The sequence below is a fragment of the Symphodus melops genome (assembly GCF_947650265.1).
Source record: "Symphodus melops genome assembly, chromosome: 3".
Classification (NCBI taxonomy): domain Eukaryota; kingdom Metazoa; phylum Chordata; class Actinopteri; order Labriformes; family Labridae; genus Symphodus; species Symphodus melops.
In genome coordinates, this window is record NC_136693.1 from 27,121,934 (window position 1) to 27,144,541 (window position 22,608).

Consider the following 22,608-nt stretch of genomic DNA (forward strand, 5'->3'; position numbering starts at 1 on the left):
GAAGTTCAAGAAGTAGGGCTGCTGGTCAGTCATTGTCATGTAACATGTTTTTCTGTGTCTGTCTGTGTGTGTGTGTGTGTGTGTGTGTGTGTGTGTGTGTGTGTGTGTAAAAATCCATTTCACACACACAGCTGAGTAGAGAGAGGGAAAATGGCAGAGAGGTGTTATAAGAGGAACTGGATCGGAAAACAAAAGCAAGCAAAGATGAGGGGAAAACGGTAGAAAAGAGAGAGACAAACGCTGAGTGAAGGAGAAGTAAGTGCAGATTATTTGAGGAGAAGTTAGAGATGCAGTGTGCTGAGGAAAACGGAAATGTCAATTTGATCCAATCAATCCCAATAGCTCTTGTGCAAAAGTGAGCAAATCTGAACATAACTTACTCAAACAGCCTCTGCTGTTAAGAGTGGAGATTCAGATGTCATGGAAAGAGGGAATGGATGGATGGATGGATGGATGGATGGATGGATGGATGGATGGATGGATGGATGGATGGATAGACAGACAGACAGACAGACAGACAGACAGACAGACAGACAGACAGACAGACAGACAGACAGACAGACAGACAGACAGACAGACAGACAGACAGACAGACAGACAGACAGACAGACAGACAGACAGACAGACAGACAGACAGACAGATAGATAGATAGATAGATAGATAGATAGATAGATATGCAGATAGAGGGATGGATAAAAAGATAGATAACTGTTCAGAAGGTGTGATTTTTGTCAGGGCTTTTTCCTTGCTTCTGTAATCTGTCAGTGTTTCATGTGAAACACTCTGTGCGTAGGATCTGACTGTCTGAGTCACTTTTAAGGTCTGAACAGCTGAATCACAGTGACACTGACTAATGGTGAATCTTTCTATAATCCTAGCAAAGCTAATTTTTCATAGCAACCATTGTCACAGCTTGAGAAACACAGTCATTTTTATGTGTTTGGTCTTTTGTCATTTTTAGCACTGGTTTTCTTTGAATACTTCAAAAGGGCAATAAGAGAGTATTTTACAGCCCAGCAACATTAAAATGACTTATTTTAGTTCAATTCGCCAGGTGCTGAGATTGCTGCTGTGCAACTTATTTTAAGCCATGCTCCTTTTTTTATTTTGAGTGCTTGTTAAGCTTTCAACTCACTAGCCCACTCTTCCCAGTACACCCAGTACTCCCATTACCTCTTAAATGGAAGTATTGTCTCCAGACCTGATTTTAGGCATACACTGTCAAAATCTCTTGTCTGGACTAATACTTCTAACTTATATTTGTTTTTCTGACTTTTTCCTTAAAAAGAAAAGTGTATGGATATGCAAATGACGTTCTTTTCTGAAGATGAACCACTGGACACACGATGTTCTCCACTTCAGTAAAGAGCCCACTCCCACTGGACTTCTAACTTTGCACAGCCTGCTTCATAAAGCTGACTGGAACATGCCACATAATCCTGCTCATGGCCATGTCCAAAATGTTCAGTCAAAGAGAACTTTTCCAGCCGCTGCAGTTATCACATAAATAATAATAAGCAAAACACATTTTCATGTCTCAAGGGAGATGAAAATAAACCAAAGAACAAGACAAGATCCTAAACTGAATGAAAATGAAAGAACACAAAACATTTGACTTTAAATCTGAAAAGGCAAATGATTTGGGCTCAAAGCCTCCAGTAATTGGGAATTAAAGCCCTGTGAGACACAGGAATCTTGTCCGTCCAGCTTGTCTCTGTTGTTTGGGGAGAACAGTGACGGATTACAGCTGCAAGAAGGGTGGCAATCAATCAAAAGGAGGATGAGTTAGGATGTGGAGGAAGAGGGGGCATTCTCACGTCAGTCATGTTTCATACACCAGGGAATGAGCATCAGCCAGGAAACTTCTTCTTTTCAGTGTTCATTTTTACAGTCTTTGTTTACATTGACCTTGAAAACCTAACAACATGGACAGCATCCCAGCTGTCTGTACACTCAAGATGCGTGGATGTATGATAGCCTTTAAACCAATAATTAAAGTCACCAGCTTGATTGCAAGCAGACACAATCGCCAAGCTTTCCTCTTCAATACTATAAATGGAATAGAACAGATTCCCACCCCACCTCCAACAAGTATAAAGGCAACCCGTTATATAAACAATCCTCTAACAAAGCGTTAAGAGACCTGTGCTCAATGCTGACTTTTTAACACAGTCCATTTTTAACACCAATTTGGCTATTATAAGTTGTGTTTTTCTTTTTGTAGCTAATTACTCATTAATTCATTTCAGTTTAATTTCCTGAAGCTGTCGATAAGATGTTGAGAGAAGGTGAGGCATGGAGATAGAAAGGCGAGAGTGATTAATGTCACCTGAACTTTAGGAAAGACCTCCCCCTTATTCTTATTCTTCTGCTTATCCCTTCTTCGATCACCAGATTTATTCAGTATATACAATGTTAAAATCAAGTATCTTCTTTATATGGTGCAATATATTTAAAATAATAATAATAAAAAAAAACAATCTAAAAGATGCTTAACAATCCCCGGCCTGCAGATAAAGTGTGTGATTGAGTATTCACAGTCAGAGGACAGTGCAGAAATGACTGAACAGTTGATGTGAACAACCCTTCTCATGGGATCGAATGCATGTTGTTGTTTTTGATCCATAAAGTCCCCAGTGGCACCTCTTCTCTTCATGTTTCCAGAAGCTTGATACTTTTTGGGATGAAAATGTTTGAGCACCTCTTGAATCTTTGGAAGATTCAACTGAGCTGAACTTGGTCTTTGACACATTTCTGTGTGTTGATGTGTGTGTAGATGAACAGGTGTCTATGTGTAAATGCAGGTTTATGTAAAGTATGCTTCAGTGAACTTGTGTGCATCAGGGCATGTGTGAAGGTGCCCTTCCCTGAGGCCTATGGGTGTATTAGACTGGAGAAGCTTTTAATGTTCACACCTTGTCAGAAATCTCTCACTGACTCACGCACACACACACACACACACACACACACACACACACACACACACACACACACACACACACACACATTTGTAGAGGACACATGTCATGGCACTCTAAACAAAAACTGACAGACAGAAAGGGGGTAGAGGAGGGTAGAAAAAGGAAATGGAGGGAGGGGGGCTCCTAATTTGTGCTTCCTCTTTCTAATCCCCCCAGCTCTTTCTCTGTCTGTCTCTCTCTGTCTGTCTGTCTTAACCCCCCCCCCCCCCCCCCCCCCCCACCCCCCCACCCCCACCCCCACCCTCCGAAGCATAGAGAATCAGTTTTAACGGTTTGTCAAATAATGCTTTTTCCCCCTACAGTGGATTGGCAATGCAGTGTGTGCAGTGTGTGTGTGTGTGTGTGTGTATGTGTGTGTGTGTTTAAAGGAAAGCTTGCCCTACTTTAGGCCACTGTTGATATTGCCCATAGCGCCGGATTATATGCTTTTCAATGTGGTCAAATACACACAAATGCATACATGCGCACACACACACACACACACACACACACAGCAATGCAAACACACACCAAAATGCTAACCGGGGAGAGCAAATGTATAGTACTGACACAGATCTACATAAACACATGCAGTCATTGTGTATGTTACACATATGTTAATTTGGTCACATGTGAAGCGTTATAATTTTAGCCCAAGGACGTGTCTGTTTTGAGGTACTATGAGTCCACGTGTGTGTTTGGGTGTGTGAGTGTCCCTTTTAATGTTTGTGTATTTGTCATGGTCCGTCTGGGTCAACAACTCCTCATGTCAGCACCTGTGTTTACTCTCCCAGTGAGCCATGTTCTCAGCTGGTCTGTTTGCCTTGGTTAGAGTGCCTTGTGATTGTGCACATTTATTTCTTTAGGATTGGAGATTTTGTTATGTAATTGTGTTGGTGTGTTTTATACTTGTCTCTCATTGTTATGACCGATATCTGTGTGATGCTGAAGGTGTTTTAAATGTGTCATCTGTTCGTGTGTGTGTGTGTGCGTGTATAATGATTGTTCACCTGTCATCCCTTTGACTGATGGTAATACGTGATATTGCCGATGATAATCAAACATTCAAAGTATAAGTAACAAAGTATATCCCAAGTATAAAAGTTAAATTGCATGTGAAGTATTTTCATATAAAATAAGGTGAAGAACTGTGTTAAGCAACATGCCAGAACTGGAAGACGTTCGGAAGAAGAATTATGACTTTTCGATCATTGAGGAAATGCAAAGGCTGAGATTCAAAAGGTCTCACATGATAAAGGGTGCTTAATGATGATGATTAACAGGTGCATGTGTTGGAATGCTTGTCAGACTCCCGAGTATTTCATCATGGTGTTAGAGAACTTGGAGAAAAGATTTTCCAACTTAGCCTGACAAAAGTCATTTAATGATACATTTTAATGATTGTTGAAATGTTAAAAGGATTTTTTCAATCAATCAATTAATCTTTATTTGTATATCATCAATTCATAACAGGTGTTATCTCGAGTACTTTAAAAGCAGATGGAGGACCTTACTCTTACTGTTTGTCTGTTAACATTATAAAAGAGCAGGTAAATAGACCATGCTCATCATTATGTTTACAATAAGCAGGTAAAGGACCTTACTTATGGCTATATTACAAGAGCCCAGCTTAATCCGTCATAGCGTGGCAAGAAAAAAACTTCCCTTTAAGAGGCAGAAATCTTCAGCAGACCCGGGCTCATCTGCTAAACTGTGCTGGGCTTGAAAATGGGAAGGGGGAGATGGGATAAGATGCAGAAAGAAGGAGGGGGGAGGGAGGGGGGGAGTTGTTGGTTGTTTGGGCAGGCCATCCTCACCAACAGTCCAATTTACAAAAATATAAAGTGTATCTTTTTAACATCTTTTATGTCCTTTGGGGATGTTCCAAACATCGAGCTAAGTTTCTGTCAACATTTCTGTCACTTTGCTGGTTTCCTCTGGCAGTCACTGCCCAACACATGAGACATGCTTAAAGAAGGACATTGACAGACTTGGACTCTGGATATGTTGATAGTTTTAAGTTGGTCTCTCTTCAAGTTTTTAAAATTGTAACAATTAGCTCCTCAACCATCAGCTGCAAACTGCAAACTGCTTGCAGCTCAAGAAGTTAGATTTTTTTTCATCACATCTTTCTATCTTTGTTTATTCCATTTGTCATTATTTGTTTTTTCAAATGTCTACTCAGATTTGCCAACAGCCCCTGTGTTTGGCACATACGCATAACTAACATTCACAACTTTATATATATATTTTTTTATTATTTGTTTTTGTTCCAAGTGTCCCACATTAGTGAGGGAATCAAGCCAATGTCAGGCTTTGGGCCAGTTTTCATTTGTGTTATCTGCCCCTGCCATGTGCACCAGTGATTCTGTGCAAATACCCCATGTGAGTTTTAGAGTGTGTTGTCGTGGAATTGAGAGACTCTTTGGCCACCTTCTTTGCTTTTTTGGCCTCAGAGAGCACACCATGGAGAGCTGAGAGGACCTGAGAGGAGAGTGCACGACATGCAGCTGAAGTCCCTGGCTCCACTTAAACTGTGGACATTACTATGAAATGGTCTGCAATTTAAACACCACAAACATTCAGTTTTTGAACCTGAATCTGAATGAGGGAATATACATGTTCAATCTCATACTTTCCTTTCGTGTTGTGGTCTCTCATCAAATGGTAAAGAAAAGGAGGCAGTAATGTAAACACATGCAGGCGTGTTCAAATCTGTACATTTCTAAGACGGAGTCATGTTCTTTTTCATTTATCATTTTGAAGATTTTTCTTTTTAGCATTATGAGAAGTGTTTGTGCTTGTTATGTAGAGATCAGATGCTGCTGACTGACAGCTGCATGTTATGTAATTCACTTCTTTGTGACAGCACTGCCGATTCTGAGGCCTTTGGAGGTGGTAAGTGTGTAACATGCATTTCTCTTCGAAAGGAAAAAATAAATAGGTGTGTTTGTGTGTTCCGCAGACAGAGACAGAGAGTACTTTATAGTTTGAAGGACCCAGAGTCTTGGCTATCAGCCAGCAGTCTGGATACCCACAAACCTTTGCTGATAATGCTGCTGCTGGGCAGAATAAGATATTAAAAAGTGCAGTTTATTCTTTGTTGCCTTCTTTTAACTTTATGTGCTTCAAGATCATAATGAGTTGAAATTCCCTGTTCTATTATATTATGTTTATTTTGGGTTCGGACTGTGGCACCTGCATGAGCATTTGCAGGTAAAGCACCAAAGGAGAGGTTAGATGTTGTCTGCTAAGCTGTGTGACAAAAAACATCTTCCTCAACAGCAGAGTCTCCATACAAATCAATCTTTTCTAGAAACAGCAGCTCAGTCAGTGGTCTGCTGACTAAATGTTCTCTCTTATCTTTTTCTAGGAGAAAATCAGTGCTTTTAACACATGGGACCCCTTCACAACCTCATTGTTTCAACCTGAGATTCCCACTCAATAAAACATCATCTTGTGAGGGCCCACTTGATAGCAGCCAGTGACCCATGAGAGGGCCAGATTCACGGTTAGAAAAACACTGGTCTTAGACCCGGTGAGACGTGGCTCCATGCCAAAAGCTGACTCACAATATCCTGCCGACCTGCGCCTGTTCCTCCCCACAGCTCAGACAAATTGGTCCCTCTGGGATTTGCTTGAGCTTTTTTGTACCTATTGTGACCTAAAATTATGTCGACTTCTCTCCGATATTGTGAAACAATTTGCATTTTTAATGCAGGCTAGTTTTGCATTATGATGGTAATAATTGGTGCAAATTGCTAGTCAGAAAACCGAAAGACACTGAGGCAACATTTATTTCATTCAAAGGGAATGTGATTTGTTGCCTGTTACCTTATTATCACTTAGAAAGAGGCATTTATAGCAATTTGCTGTAATAATTAGCATACTAGAATCACAGGAGGCTGCTGGAAATATTTAGGTTTTCATGTCAAGAAGATGGTTCAAGGAAAGGACACATGCTACTGTTAGTTCTTATGCTTGATGAATATACTTTCAGCTCATTGCGTCTATCGCTAAGATTTAAGCGCATGTCCTTCAAGCATTGAAGCATGTTCATTTGACTGTTCATATGGTAATAGTATGAGAATACAGCACATTTATTTTGATAAGAAGTTCAAACAAGACCTATAAGTGAATCAGAGGAAAATACATGTATTGATAAACACACTGACAATGTATATATATATATATATATATATATATATATATATATATATATATATTTGCACCTGTAACACCGCAGGTCTCTGCAGATAATCCCTCTCTTGTAGACAGGCAGTTTGACAGGCTCGATGGGGGTTGGGTGAGATTCCTGGTTTATATATCAGGAGATCACACAACAGGCAGCTCCTCGAGGACACCAAAGAGTCAGCAGGGTTCTTACCCTCATATCTTACAAATCAAATACCACCCACTGCCAAAGTGCCCTTGAGCATGGCACTCACAACACTTCAGCAGTCCTGCCATGTACCGTAGATCTCTGTGATCTCGTGCGCACCTTTCACTTCCTGTGTTCTTTGCTTGTTTCATGTGTGTGTCAATGTATTTATTTATCTCAGGAAGGTAACGTACACTCCCAGAGGCAGACAAACTGTACTCCTCTTCAGAATAAGATCTGAATAAGGTCTGCCTGTCTCCTCTCCTCTCCTTCTACTCCTCCTCTCATTCTCCTCTCCTCCTCTTCTCTCCGTCTCCTCTCCTTCTCCTCCTCTCCTCCTCCACTCTCCACTCCTTTGTGCTGCTGCTTTCCTCCAAATTCAAATTAAATAAACTGCATTAAATATCCCATTAACCCTTCTAATCAAGTCTTTAAGCATGTTGTTAAAATTTAGCTTTAGGCTAAAGTAGCTTGCCTTGGGTATTCTGTCAAATAGTTCTATAGCCAGGGGTTCCCAGTTAAGCCTGAGAACTAATTATCTATAAACATAGCTAAATATCCTCTTAAACGGCTACAGATAATGTGTGCTTTGAAAATCAGACATTTTGTACATTATTTTGTTCCCATATCGTCGTATAAACTAGTTATTCTCAAACTTTATTTTCTTGAAGCCCCCATACTATTTTCTAAGAAAAGCTGAGTCCCCCCAGGGCCCACATGAAGACACATTACTGTCAAAAACAAACGTCATTTTTTATTGTTATCATTAATATACCCCCAATGTGATAGGGGTAAACACTTGTTTTCAAGATCTCAGTGTAATTTATCCAGTAGGAATATTATCATAATTTAAGTTAAAGGCACAGTATGTAGATTCCACCTTTCAATCAATGTAATAAGAGAAGATGATGTTGAGGCTGGCGGGGAATCATGAGCGTGCTCTCTCAAGACAAAGGTGCAGAACAGACTTAAAGAAGAGAATATATTTATAGATAAGCTAATGTATCCAAGTATAATTTACATTATGTTTCATCAGCGTCGGCAGTCCTTGATATAACATCCGATCTGGTGTTTCCAAGGCAACAATGAACCTGTTGTGTCTGTCGTGGTGGCCAACACGAACGACTTGTAACAACTATGAAACTAAGGATTTCTCTGATTTACATCACTGTTGGAAATATTTGAAGTAATTCTACATATTGTACGTTTAATGTGCACAAGTCTGACAACTTCAGAGGAGCCAAAGACCGGCACCTCCCCTGAGATCTTTGGCGCCCCCATAGAAGGTCCCAACATAGGGTCCCAGACCCAGACCATAGTTTGGGAACCAACAGTTTTAAATCTCTTGTCTCAAAAATCCCTGTTTATGTCTACCCCATTCATTCAAAAACAAAAACATCCATCTAGAGCAAGGTTTGAAGTTGGAGTTACAAGGATTTCACATGACCTCGGTAATATGTATTTAGTGCTGACACAGAGAGAAACTTAAAAAAAGGAAAAATGCCCATCTTGCCTCAGGCCATTATCTCTTCTTTTCCTTTTTGCTTGGGTAGCACGCAGAGAGCAGAGACACTCTGGGTGCTTTGTGTGTCTCTATCTGGCTTCACAAAAATCAAAGCCCTTTTACCAGGAATGTATACCTTCCCCAACCTATTGTAATATGAGCAGGACACACTGCCAAGTAGGACCTATCATTTAAAACAAGTCCCCTTGTCTTTATCCAGTTTTCTGCACATTTCTCCTTTACTGTCTTTCTATGGAAGTAGAAATCTTCCGCACCGAAAAATTAGGTTGGATATTGTTTTCAGCATGTTCCCCTCTCTTCAGGATTCCCTCCATCATCGGCTCGCTGCCTTTTCTCTCGGTCCTCGTGTCTGTCTTGGTCTCTGTCTTCTGCACGACTAGTGCTTCATGTCTATCCATTTAAGCTGTGTTGTATCACTGATAGACAAGGGTTCCAGCAGACAGACTGAAAAACTGGATTACACTCCCAGGTTGACAGATGAAAACAAACAGTTTGAGACGGGCACATACATCTACTGTACGAGTGTGAGCTGCATCAAGTGATGGCAATAAAAAGCAAACTGCTCCCCAAAATTGAGAATAGTAATATTTGTCTTGTGAGTTAACAGCGGTCCTGTCTCTATGTTTTTGTTTTTTTGGAAGCAGATGTATTTTTTCCATTAACACAGTGACCATGAAGCTTCTTGTCCAATTCTACAAAAAAAAATAATTTAACCCGAGTGTTGTACAAGCACTACAGAGAAAACAAATACAGCACTATGCAAGGTGGAGGTACATTGGTATTCATCAACGATACGGACAATATCCACAAGATTACACACTTGAGTTTTGAGGGATTCTATTTTAAGATATCTCAGTAAACTCGAAAGATTGGAGCCTGAAAGATCTCTAATCTGGGTACCGATCCATGAAATATGCATATAACATCCAACATTTTAATCCACTAAAGATCTTTTCCCTGATCTTTTCATTTTTTAGGGCATCTTTGATCTGCTTCTGTGATTCGAGGCATTTAATATCGAATAGGAGCTGCACTAAGTTATGTTGGCATCTCTGACAAATCTGTACTCAAGCTTTCTATTCAGTAAATATTTGTGTAATACCCTACATCTTGACAGACAAGTCAGAACTCCCCAAATCAACGCAAAGGAAATAATCACGTGTTTGTTTTTCTTGACATTTGTCTATCATTCATTCAGTGATGCCATTGGCCAGATCTGCAATCTTTAAGATGTATACATCTGGTTCTGTGAGGAATGCATAAACAAATCACAATTAATAATTGTTTGTTAATAATATTTTAAATGTCTGTGATGGATGAGATCTTCCTCTGTCATTCTGTCGGATCAATACACTTGTACTTAACTAGTAGCTAGAGTGTGGCTGAATGTCATATTGTTTAAGTAATAAAAGAGAAGCCCAGGTAAATGGACCATTGCTTTGACTCATTTCTGAAATATATCCATCGAAGTGTGACTCATGACTTGCTTTTCACCAACAGTTTACATAGTTTTTTTAGTGACACATTGTTTTGAAGATTTACTGAATACAAAAAAACAAAACAAAAACAACAACAAACAAGAAAGGATCATATGTTTCTATATTGGGAGCACCCTGCCTTGCTTATGATGAGTCATCACAATGGAAGTCTTTGAAATCTGGAGTATTTTTTCCACTTCATTTAACCCTCATTTTGTACACTTTGGAGGGACTCAGCACAGCGGTCTGTTTTTCAACCTTGATCAGAGCAGTTACAGGTCAAGTGCCTCGGTCATAAACGTTAAAATAGTCATTGATAAGTCTTTTCTTCCTTTTTTTAAAGTCTGCGTTTCACCTGCTGGCCCGTGGATTTCACCCAACGTCTGTCTGAACAGAAGCATTTTTCTTCTTACCTGTGAGGTGTTAACATCCCAAGCTGCTAACATCACTCCTTATTTACTCGAGTGAAGCTGTGATTGATATGGAGCGTCAAGGCCGTTGTTAGAAAACATCACATGAGCCCTGTAGGAAAAAAAAAAGTCTTTGAAATACAGTCAGTCAGTCCTGGTCAATATGAGTATAAATCCTTACAGAGGAGAGAGGAGAGATCAACATTTAGACGTCAATAGTTCAATAACGCATTCATTTAGAGACAGTGGTATACTTAAAGTAACGAGACCACCTACACAAAGAGCAGCAGCCTCCCAAGGCCCTTAAATGCTGATTTTTTTTTTTCTTGTTTGTTGGGAGCTTTGATTTCACAAAAGTAAATGCTGTCTGGAAGTCAGAAAAAAACAAACACTTGATAAATATCTAATTGTATAAAGTTATTTCCATTTTCAAGCTACCAATTCTCCTCAAACCAGGCCAATATTAGATAGCTGACCCTTGTATGCTTCACCGCTCACTTTGCCTTCTCTCAATGCAGCATGCTGTCATCACACCCTTTCACTCATGGTGTGTAAATGAGCCGTAAATAACCTGTTTACTCTTTGCTTCTTGCATGTTGCCACTTCTCCCCTCCTGTGTGCTGTCAATAGATGCTAACACTGCCACTCGTGATGTTCATTCAAGTGCCCTTACCCCATCCTAAGATTCACCTGTTGGCGAACATAGAGGGCAAATCACTGACCTTGTCCCACTCTCTCTTTGTGTTCCCCCTTAAAGGGATCAACAGGGTCAGAAGAGAGACACAGAACATCTCCGCTGGACCATTTTCACTCTCTTATGTCATTTATTCCATGTAAGATGGCTGAATGAAATACAGTGAGCTGCACTCAGTGGGATTTTCTGCTTGGTGACCTTTTTCAAAAGCTAGATTCACCAGAAGCAATCAAGGACATTCTTACAGACTTTCAAGATGTAAACATTTGAAGATACGCAGGGCAACATTAGAATCAATTACTAAAATCAACAGTATATTTGACAACAAAAAGACGATAGATGATGTAGCTTTATATTCTGTAGCACTGTTTCACCTCCCTTTACCTGCTGCACATGCACCTGTGTTCAATTTGGACTCAGGCAGGGGGAGGCAGGTTTAGAGAAGCAGGTAGGAGAGCTGTCTGGCATGCACATTCTGGGAAGCAATGCAGGGTGGAGTTGTCTTTTTACCCCAATCCAAGTTTCTGTTTTCCCATGCATGTTCATGTTGCTGGGCTTTGAGATTTTAGTTGAGCTGGAGACACATGGTAGTCCTAAATTCAGTCTTTTGGTTTTCTTGAGGTCAGTCCATTTTCCTTAGATAGTTTTAGGGGGAAGTGCTGAGAGCGACAGACCATTGCAAGGTTGGCTCAACACCTTCCCATCGTTGGTTCTTTTGTGGCCACTGTCTCCAGTCCTTGTTGTTTCCTTTAGTTTTATTTGGTTATTTTTAGAGGGATGTCTTGGGAGTTTAAATGTGAATCTGTGTTCTGATGTGTTTCAGTCTTCATGTGTTGAGCCTTTGGGCTTAATTATTTTGGTTAAGGAGGCTGTAACATAACTATATGTACTCCCTGAAAAGCTTTTTCATGGCATAAAAAATGAATTACATGTTGTGAGTTTACAGAAAGGCACACCTGCTATTTTGGTTAGTATGGTGTGCAGTGGCATTCTGTTGTCATCTCGTCACTTATACAGGACAGGTTTTAAAATGGAGACAGACCTGCTTCTGAGTTTTCTATTCTTAGCAAAACAACCAATTTTCCCTAAAATTCGAAAACCCCTTTTTGCTCTGACTGATTTGAGTAAAGCTCTCAACTGTTCCTTATCTATTTCACCTCTTCTTCGGCTGCCATGGTTCCTTTCTTCCAGGTTTATTGGGTGTACAGGATCTTCAGTGTCCCTGGCTAATGATAATGATAAAAAAAAGGTTGTGGTGGAATCAAACAAGAATATAACTGCTTTATAAATATTTTTGTCTTATCTTTTAATAGCACAACAATTGTTGTCTGTCTTTCCACTGAACACAGTGCCCCCTTTTTTCAAACCTTTTACCTAAATGTACTTACTTTAACAGCTACGTAGACACATTCTGCCTTTTAATATTCATGTGGGGGGGGGGAAACTTCATGGAATTTATCCTTCAATAATAACCTACAATTTTCACATAGTTTGTGTGTGCTGCATTCTTTATAGGGTCATGTCCGTTTGTGGAGTGTGAGTGCAGCAGAGCACAATCCGGGAAAGAAGATCACATCAACAAGACCACACGGGAGTAAACATACTCTAAATATGTGCAGATAATAAACATACTGTATAAACAAGCTGGTTGGTCTTTCTGAGGAAGATTTCCTGTTCATTTGTCACGCTATGTAAATAGCATGACAGAATATACGATATCAACAGTATCAACAGTTGTTTTCTTTTTTTTAATAATTTATTTTGAAATTGACAGGATGCTCTTTGCATTTCCTTCTCTGACTTTCTGTCCAAATCGATCTATTATGTTCAGATTCACGCTTTCTTGCTTCAGGCGCTGTCAAAAATAGACTTTGTGCCTATTTGAGATTAAGCAGAGTAAGAGGCGCTGCTGGCATGCGTTTTGGAGATGGACCTTGGTGCATGGTGTGGAAACAGCAGCATTGACTAGACTGGCAGTTAATGGCGGCATAGTGCTTGACACTGATGGTCCATTGCATGCATATACTATGTGGCAATTGGGAGTGTCATTGATCACTGATCTAAAGAGGAAGATACGGTATGTCGGGAAGAGAAGTGATGGAATGCTATGCTCCAAATGTTTTGGAGTTGAACCAGTGACCAGTGCTACAAGGACTTTGTCTTTGCACACAAGTCGCCTGTTTAACCAACTAAACTATCGCCACAGGAAATATTAACTTCTAAAATTGTTCATCGCTTGCTGTCATATTATTCATGGGAATCATTCACACAGCGTTACTTTGGCTTTCTGGGTGTGGCCATTCACTTGACCATTCACTCAATCCTGAAATCCTGCAAAATGGCACCAGTTTGATCATTTTTAGTGGTCAGTTTATTTACCCAAATGTTTGTTTGTCCTCTGTGTATTCTGTACAGTATTATTTATAGTATAGCAATACGATTACTGATACTGATTTTATATACAGTCAACATCAAACAGGCAGACAGATAGACAGTTGGACAGATGGACTGGCTTGCTGACATAAACTGGTTGACTGGTCGGACAGTTGATCGATTGGATAAACGGTCACATAATCTTAACCCGGCTCATTTTTTGGTTGAAAAATGTCAAACAATTGGAGGATTGAGAGATAGGAAGAGAACAGAGAAAAAGACAGAAAAACTGAGCACGACAGGAAATCTAGAGTCATGTCAGTCCATCAGTACAGTGACAGCCTGACGATTACAGCTTGTTACATGACATGTCTGACTGGCAGACAGTGTGTATGCACACTGTATGGGAATAAATTCTCATTTGTCTCTCAGTAAATCCTCCATGATAATAACAAAATACCTGCATTGTTTTATTCCCCTGACTCTTTGTATTATGATTTAAAACTTTGTGTATATCAACGGCAATCTCCAGTTTTGAAGAATGAAGCCAATGCGGAAGTGCAAAATCCTGCAGTTTGCCGAGTGTCAGCTTGAGGTCGGCTCCAAGAGCGCAGAAGTTGCATACAGCAGACCACAACCAAAAATATATTTTTTACAGCATAAATTACAGCCTGTCACAAAAAAACAAAAAAGATCAGACTAGTTATTGTCCTCATGTGCGCACATGGAGGTAACCCTGATAGTTATGCTCATAGCTGACATGATTTACAGGTGGGTGATATGTCACAGTTTGTCAAAAGGCTTAAATTTAAACCCACCTCAGCTCCAGTTCTCTCAGTCGTTAGGTTGACTGAAAGTTAGGCTGAGACAGGATTTTCAGGATGCAGGCAGCTGATGCAAATGAGCCTCCTGACCCCCTGTTGTAGCAGATAGGTGACATCTCTCAGGCTTCATCCATTCATATTTACAACACAGTCTATGGTATTTATTGACTACTGTTATGTGATATGCTTAAATCACGTGTCCATGCCAAAGCTTGTTTAAAGCCTTATGCACTGTTTGACCTCTGCAGTCTGCTGTAGTATTGTTGCTCCATAATTGTAGACAGTATGTCTTTGATCAAAATATGCCTCATACCTGTAATGGACCATGTTTCTTTACTTCTGAAGTGTCCAAAATGTCCTTGTAAGTTCATATGCCCATGAAATTAAAAATGAATGAGCAAGCTTCCAATAATTAGTTATACCCATTTCCCTTTGTTCACATTTTATTTGTTGAGTGCTGAAATATTCATGTGAAAATGCAACTGCTTTTCCCCGAGGGCCTCAAAGGTGATTTATTACAGCCCATGACCACGCACTTTTCTTACAGTTTGAGAAAAATAGAGGGTTCACCAAAAATACAGCACGCTGCTTTAAAACATACACAATGGCCAAACAACCAGCCAAATAAATGCCAATGACATGCAGTCCACTGAATCAGGACAACATATTTAGTATACAATAAAAGTTGAAAATGTAATGCCATCAGTTCGATGTGAGTGTATGTAATAGTAACACATGGATGTATTAGAAACGCAAATTGCATTTACCCCCGCCCACCATGTTTTTATCAACTTTTAACAGTTCAAACACATATCAAACACAATACAGAGCATTAAAGCAGAACCTAAACAGAACAGGACATAAGTCATCTCCTGGCATGAGATATGTACGGCCACCTCTTCTATGACCTTAGTTTAATGTGTTGCCAAAACAGATCCCATATCATCTTTCCTCCCACATTTATTTTTCTCAACATGTGCTCATGTGAAGAGATCGTAACCATTTCGTCAGTCCATTCCCTCACAGTGAGACACCTGGGGCCCATCCAATTTCACTGAGATTCAGTACAATTTCTCAAACTTGAGTGCGATATTACTTTAACACAACAGTTCCACCAGCGGCATTTGGTAATCAAAAGTAATCATCAATAACAAGGCAGAGTTTTTTGTGTTTTATATATTAAACTAACTGAACTGTTGCCAAGCAACCTTAACACTCTTCTTTGTTTTGTGCATTGTTACCACAGACGTGTTAGTGTTGTTTATTTGTACATTTCAAATGTTTAAGGTTTTCAGTGAAATTAGTCAGTTGTGTCAGACTGATGGATTAAGACAAACGTTTGCTGTAATGTTAATTCACAGTAGTCAGATGACCTGGCCGAGGTGGAGCAAGACCCAATAACCCCAGTTCAATCAGGAGAGACTTAATTAAGAATGAACAATTATTTATTACAATGAAATATGCAAGAATTGTAGAATGAAATGTGCAAAGTCTTTTGGGGGCTAGACTCCGTCATGACGACTTCATGAGCTCTGAGGGGTAGTGAGGCCGGCGCTGGATAGGATGCCCCCCTGTGGAGTCTAGACACTGGTGGTGGTGAAAAGGATGGAGGCTGAGAAGAGGAGTGGGTTTCAGCCGGGGCCTGGACTCTGCTGAGCTGGAAGGAGGTGACTGGGGTGGAGGAGGGTTGCGGCGTATGCCTGCAGCTACAGGATGACTGGAAGAGAGAGAGTTTTTAAACTATTGACAGCAAGCCATTGATTGGTAGAGAAAGTTCGTGGCAGAGTCTGGTTGGTTAATTCCAGGATGATACACGCCCATGATCACCTGCTTGCCAGAGAGAGATACAGGTGGTAGTAGGGGGTGTGGTTTAAGAATGAATGAAGAGGTGAATGAATGAAAGAATAACACCAGTCTTCCTGTCTGAACTTACGCTGAGCTCCATTACTGTTGTTGTCTTAATCATCACTTCCTCCTGTCCAGTCTTTGTGAAATACTTCTTTATGTAAGAATAACAGATAATTATCACAAGTTTGGCAGCTATTAGCAGGCCTTTCTCTTCACTACAAACAGCACAGCCTGTAAGTAGCCAAACCCCAGCCTGAATGCTCAGTGTCTAAAAATATCTGATACCTACGTAACTGTTCAATAACTGGCTCAGTGGCTCAATTGATCAAAAAAGGTGCCAGACACCTTTGTGTTTAAGTAATGTTGAAAACTCTTTAGGGGAAAAAAAACCCTTCCTGCTCCTTTCTGCTTTTTCTTCTCTCCTCCAGCATGTCTCTTCTGAAAAAGTGTCCTTGTGCCCCTCTCTGTCAATCCTCTATTTCCTCTGTCTCATTTCATATCGCCATCTTTCTTCCTGCTTGTTGTTTTTTGTATGCTCCCGTCATCTGTTCCTGTCTGTCCTCTGTGTCCTTGCTTTGTGGCCAGAAAATAAAAATTATTCATTTTTCACCTTTCTGTGTTTTCACTGTCCTCTGTGTTGCTATGTAGTTAAATGACTCACTCATCCCCTGCCTTTTGTTTCCTTCCACATTTTCTCCTTTCTTGACAACCCTTAATTCCTTTCTACCTCTTTTGCACTTCCTAAGTTTCATTTTTTACTTTTTTGTGTCGCCCCAGCACAACTCTTATAGTCTGACCCTTCAAATAATGAAAAATGAATTATATCAAATGATTGCTGCTGTTCTCCATACTTTCCTTTTCTTACATTTCTACTTTCATTCCTTTTTACTTGACTTCTGTGATTACTGAACCAAGAACATGTTTTGTGTCCCCTGTCCTTGACTCACTGTCTCCTGTTTTTGGGTGAATCCATTTGACACTGCACTTAAAATTGCATTAGTTATAGACTCTTCAAAAATCTTTGGGTACAAACATTGTTATTTTTTTTCTGCCCAGCTTTAAGAAGATCAGGGGAAAAAAAGTTTAAAATCAAATATGCATCATATAAAAAAAAAACATGACAGAAACTTAATTTAATACGGTTATTGATAAAATAAAATAAACAGCACCTATAGACTTGAAAACACAGAAGAAGTCTTGGTTGTGGTCTCAGGGACATCGAGGGGTCTTCATGGCTTCAGTGCTGTGTCTCACTTTTTCTTCACACTCTTTCTTTCCCTCTCTTGTACTTATGTGTTATTTCAGGTTTTCAGATCCAATGTTGTCTTGTTTGCAACAGTAAATTGTCTTGCTGTGTCTGTAACACTGCTTTGTGTTTTTTTCTTCAGGTTGTCAGGATTCATGCTGCCTTCCCCTATAGTCAGCAGTGGATCAATATTGGCCTTGTGGTTTACCACCGACTTTGCCGTCAGTGCACAGGGCTTCAGAGCAGTATATGAAGGTAAGACAGTGTGTGACTGTGCAATGTGATGAATGAATGCTGGTCATGATAACCACACAGTTACTCAGGAATGATTTTACCTGCAGTCAAAGGTTCTTGAATAAAAGTGCTTAAAATTATTGAACAGTCAATTGAGGATTCAGTGTAAAAGCTGTTTTTTGAGAAATGTGATTTAGTTTGTTGGCTAGATGCTCAGGGTAATTTTGATGCTGGGTGGAGCTCATGGCAATGTTAACACTGGTTGTAGTATATGTCGATTAAAGGGTATTTTTATTTTTTTTATATATACCGGGGTTGCCCAATTTGGTCACTGAATTAAGCGGTGAAGTGTGCACACATTTTTTTCAATTTATTTACCCTTTCTATCTCTATTAATCAGATCTAATTGAACTACTAACATTTGTAGTGTTGTATGGATATTATTATCCAGTGTTTCAACTTTGAGAAGTAAAAGTATTCTAGTTAGGTTCTTTAAGCACTCACAAAGAAGTTCTATGTTCAGGTAACAATTTAAATCCAAACAATTGCCAATCATAGTTTTGGATTCTGGAGTAGCCACTGAGATGGCGAATCAGACTTCTTGAGTGGTCCTGGCCTATCCAAAGCTCTGCTCATGGCTGCATGGCTCCTGAATGCTACTTTTGATTATATAAATGAAGAAGTGCTTTACATCTCTGAAATTGTTGGCTCTCTGTGTTTTTTACGGGAAACACTGTATATAGTATGAGTAGGAACATTTCTTCATGGCCTCTCAATAGTCTCCTGTATTCTCATTTTATACACATAAAGAGGTCCACGATCACATCATAGCCTGTTGTGTTTACTTCCTGCCTGCATGTTGTTTTGCTGCATGTCTTCTGTGCGTGTTATAGACGTGATATACATGACTTATTCTTGTCTTTTGGCCTGTTGGGATACGACAAAAATGTTAAGTCTGACCTTTTGAGGATGCACACACACACACACACACACACACACACACACACACACACACACACACACACACACATTGAAAAGACATCCACATACACACAGAGAGTGTTCCGTTACGCTTGTGTAACAGTTCATCTATGAATCATGAACTCTAAATATCAAAGACAAACTCAAGAGACAGATATACAACCTTACTCCCCTGTGTGTGTGTGTGTGTGTGTGTGTGTGTGTGTGTGTGTGTGTGTGTGTGTGTGTGTGTGTGTGTGTGTGTGTGTGTGTGTGTGTGTGTGTGTGTGTGTGTGTGTGTGTGTGTGTGTGTGTGTGTGTGTGCGCTCGCACTTGCATATATGTCAAAAGACTTATATATTAAGTTATTGATCTTCTTGACAAGGGGTGGCTGTGGCTAAGTTGGTAGAGTCGGTCGTCTCTCAAAGGTTTAGAGGTTTCTGCCCCATCTTTCCTGCAGCCACATGTTCAAAGTGTCCTTGGGCAAGACACTTAACCCCGAGTTGCTTTCGCTGCTCCGTATGAATGTGTATGAATTAAATGAGTTAATACTGACTGTTTACAAACCTCTGCATCAATGTGTTAATGGGTGTTAATGAGAGGTGTGATCTGTGGTGTAAAGGCGCTTTGAGTTGTAGGAAGACATGAAAGGGTACGTTTCAAACTCAAGTCAATTCATCATTTAAGGAGCATGCAAGCAAAGCTCATTTATGTAGCCAATCTGCCAGGCATTACTCATATCAGAAGAAGGAAAAACAGCCAATCTGCTTCGAAGGATAACAAAAAATCAAAGTTGAAACACCACATGACATATGTGGAAATCCCCTTGAGTTGGAACATAACATACCACATGTTACCAAAACACTTGTCTTAGCTTGCATTTACCTGCATTTTTTAAGGAATCCACTTAGCTCAAATACCTCAAAGTCAGCAGGCCACTATCCTAAAGTGTCAGTGCTAACAACTGAACGTCACTGAACCTGCCGAGGGACTGCAGCCAAAAGAGCTTGTGGGGAATTTGACCATATGGTTTTCTTAATGTAACAACAATAAAACAGAGCCCTGCAGTATAATATGGATGTAAATAATGAACTAACTATGTTACGTTTCATAAAGCAGGGGCTTTTGTTCCTGGGGGGTTCGGTCGCATGCCTGGCCTTTTCATGCATGCTCCTGACAGGCAAAAAGAGCTCATGCTGTTTCCTCAGCTAACCTCAACGGCCTTGAGGGAATACTAGTAGTAGTTGTAATTTATGCATTGCTTAACTAAAAGCTCTTCCACCAAGGGGATGAATTACAACATAACTCTTAGCAGCAGCTATATAGTTTCACAGGATTTCTAGATTAATTTTCAAAGAATTCCATTGAATATATTACCCGAGGTATGAACATCCAATTTATGTGTAAACACAGTTGTAAATGTTAAATGATTCTTTACCCATATATGCCAACCTACAAGTCTCAACTGTTCAGGTTGTCAACAATAGTGGTATGATACAAACATCTGTGTTAGGGGTCTTCAAGCAGTATTTTGGACAGTAATGTGAGAAAGCGGTGTAATGGCAAGTCAAGAGAGGATTACAGAAATCAAAAACATGATGAGATAAAAGCAGCTATGCCTCACCGTTTGGATTCCTAGCACAACAGGTCAAAGTCACCTTAAATCAAGCAGCAGTGTTTGGAGCAGTCCTGTTGTGTGACACCTGAGGCGAACTGTATTCCTGTCTATTAAATCTTCAGACCTGTTAGCGTTGCTGCAAACTAGAACATTGGAAGCCACTATTGGAGAGATTTTCAGTAATAATAAAAAAAGACAGAGTGAATTAAAATTGATGTATGAAGCTGGTTCCATCTAACGTCGATGTAAGAATAGGCTGTTGGGATGATAGTCTCACAGCAGGTATCAGAGGGTTAATCAAAGCTGATTGTTCAAAAGACAGCTTGAGAGACATAATAATAAACCATTTCCTTTGGCACAAGTTGTGCAGTTTAACATGACAAAATCACAGGGCATTAAAAAACTTATTGCAAATCATTTAACACACAAGAAATTATCAGTTATTTCAAGGCTATTCCGGGCCATCTCAGATAGGTTTTCTGTAGTACTGATGACACTGCAACTGTCTCCACATTGATAGATAAAACTCAAATATTCCTGTTGTAACACAACTCAAGACCACCAACCCTCCCCTGACCCTCTGACTCGTGAAGCAGCTGTGTCCTAAAGCTGTTTTTTCTAAAACCTGATACAGAAAAAAACAGATGATTTTATGTGATGCAAGAAAGGAACTGAGACTCTAATCAGATTGGATAATCTCGTGTCCGCCGCTTATTTGGAAGGCTCGTCATCATTTGTAGATTTAGGGAGCAAAAGTTAGTTTAATCCACCAAAAAAAGTGATATTTGTAAGTTTATTTTAAGCAGCGATTATGTGTAGTGAATGGTTAGTTTTATTCATCTTTTCACATATGTCTCTACAATACCCTGGACATATCTCTTTTAAAATGGTTCAGAACTTATCATTTAGAAAAACCCATTGATGTTGTTAAAGGGTCAGGAACAAAAGGTCATAACAATTGAGGATTTCAGGTCCCATCTTACATTCATTCCCTCTCCATCTTAAGTCCTCCGGGACTTCAGATTTAGCAAATCATAATGTTACATATGACCAAAGCCCATACTGTTCAGTTATATACTGTATCATAGTAGAGACAGCACTTTGAAGTCAATGTTACGAACACATTTTGAACTGGTTTTGATTATAATTGTTCTCCATGGACAAATGATCTGGTTTTGTTGAAGTGTTTAAAGCCATATTTGTGATAAAAAAGCTTTTTTCACCATCATTTACATGTCTTTTTTTATTTTGAAAAAAAAGAAAAACTGTTAAAACTGTTTTAAATACGTCTTTATGTTTCATTTTACATTTACAAACCTTCACCCTTTAACTTTTTAGTATACTGCATCTGCTGTGATTCCATTAGCTTTTTTTTTGTTTTTTCCCTAACAACTTAGTTTGGTGTTGCAGGTTATTCGATAAGAAATTGCTTAAACACAGGAGACATGAATTGTGCATTGATGTACTGCTGGTGTACTTCTGCAACTGAATTATTTGGCTGTTGTCACTGTTGCTCCATCATACAAAAATCCAATTCCCCAATTAATTTTTGAGTAGAAAAACAAAAACGTACCAAAAAAAATGCTTAAATGAATTTTAAGTGTGCAGGTTTAACTCAATAACAGTCTGAAAAAAGAATTCAGCATGAACAAACTAGCACAGAATTGTCTTAAGCCCTTCTACTGGAACACATTTTCTTGTCCCTGTTGTCCTCCATCCTTTATCTGTTTTCTCCATTTCTGTTCATTAAAACTAACAAACACTAACAGAGAATCTATTTTGTCCTGTGTTGTTATAGTACAACCTTCTCTTCCCTCTCTCTGTCAGACCCCCCTACACACAATTCAGCCATGTACCAAATATTTTCACTGTTCTCTCCCGTTATTAAAGGATATCTGAGTCTTTACACATTGCTAACTGATATGACCCCAGTCGTCTGAAAGAAAGATGGATAAAGAAAGAGAAGTGGGAAGATAGGTCAAATAAAGCTTTAAGTGCTGGAAAGCAAGGCCTCGCTGATAAAAAAGGCAAGTTTGCAAACCAGCTCTGCGAGACA

General features: G+C 39.6%; 1 protein-coding gene across 2 annotated transcripts in view; it reads left to right on the plus strand.

The window, feature by feature from the left end:
- Positions 1-22,608, plus strand: part of LOC306821691 (CUB and sushi domain-containing protein 1) — a 418,062-nt gene that overhangs the window by 125,242 nt on the left and 270,212 nt on the right. For both annotated transcript variants that reach the window (XM_079340244.1, XM_079340245.1), the window contains exon 3: positions 17,883-17,995. In XM_079340244.1, coding sequence (XP_079196370.1) covers positions 17,883-17,995 — 113 coding nt within the window. The remainder of the gene's footprint in view (positions 1-17,882; positions 17,996-22,608) is intronic.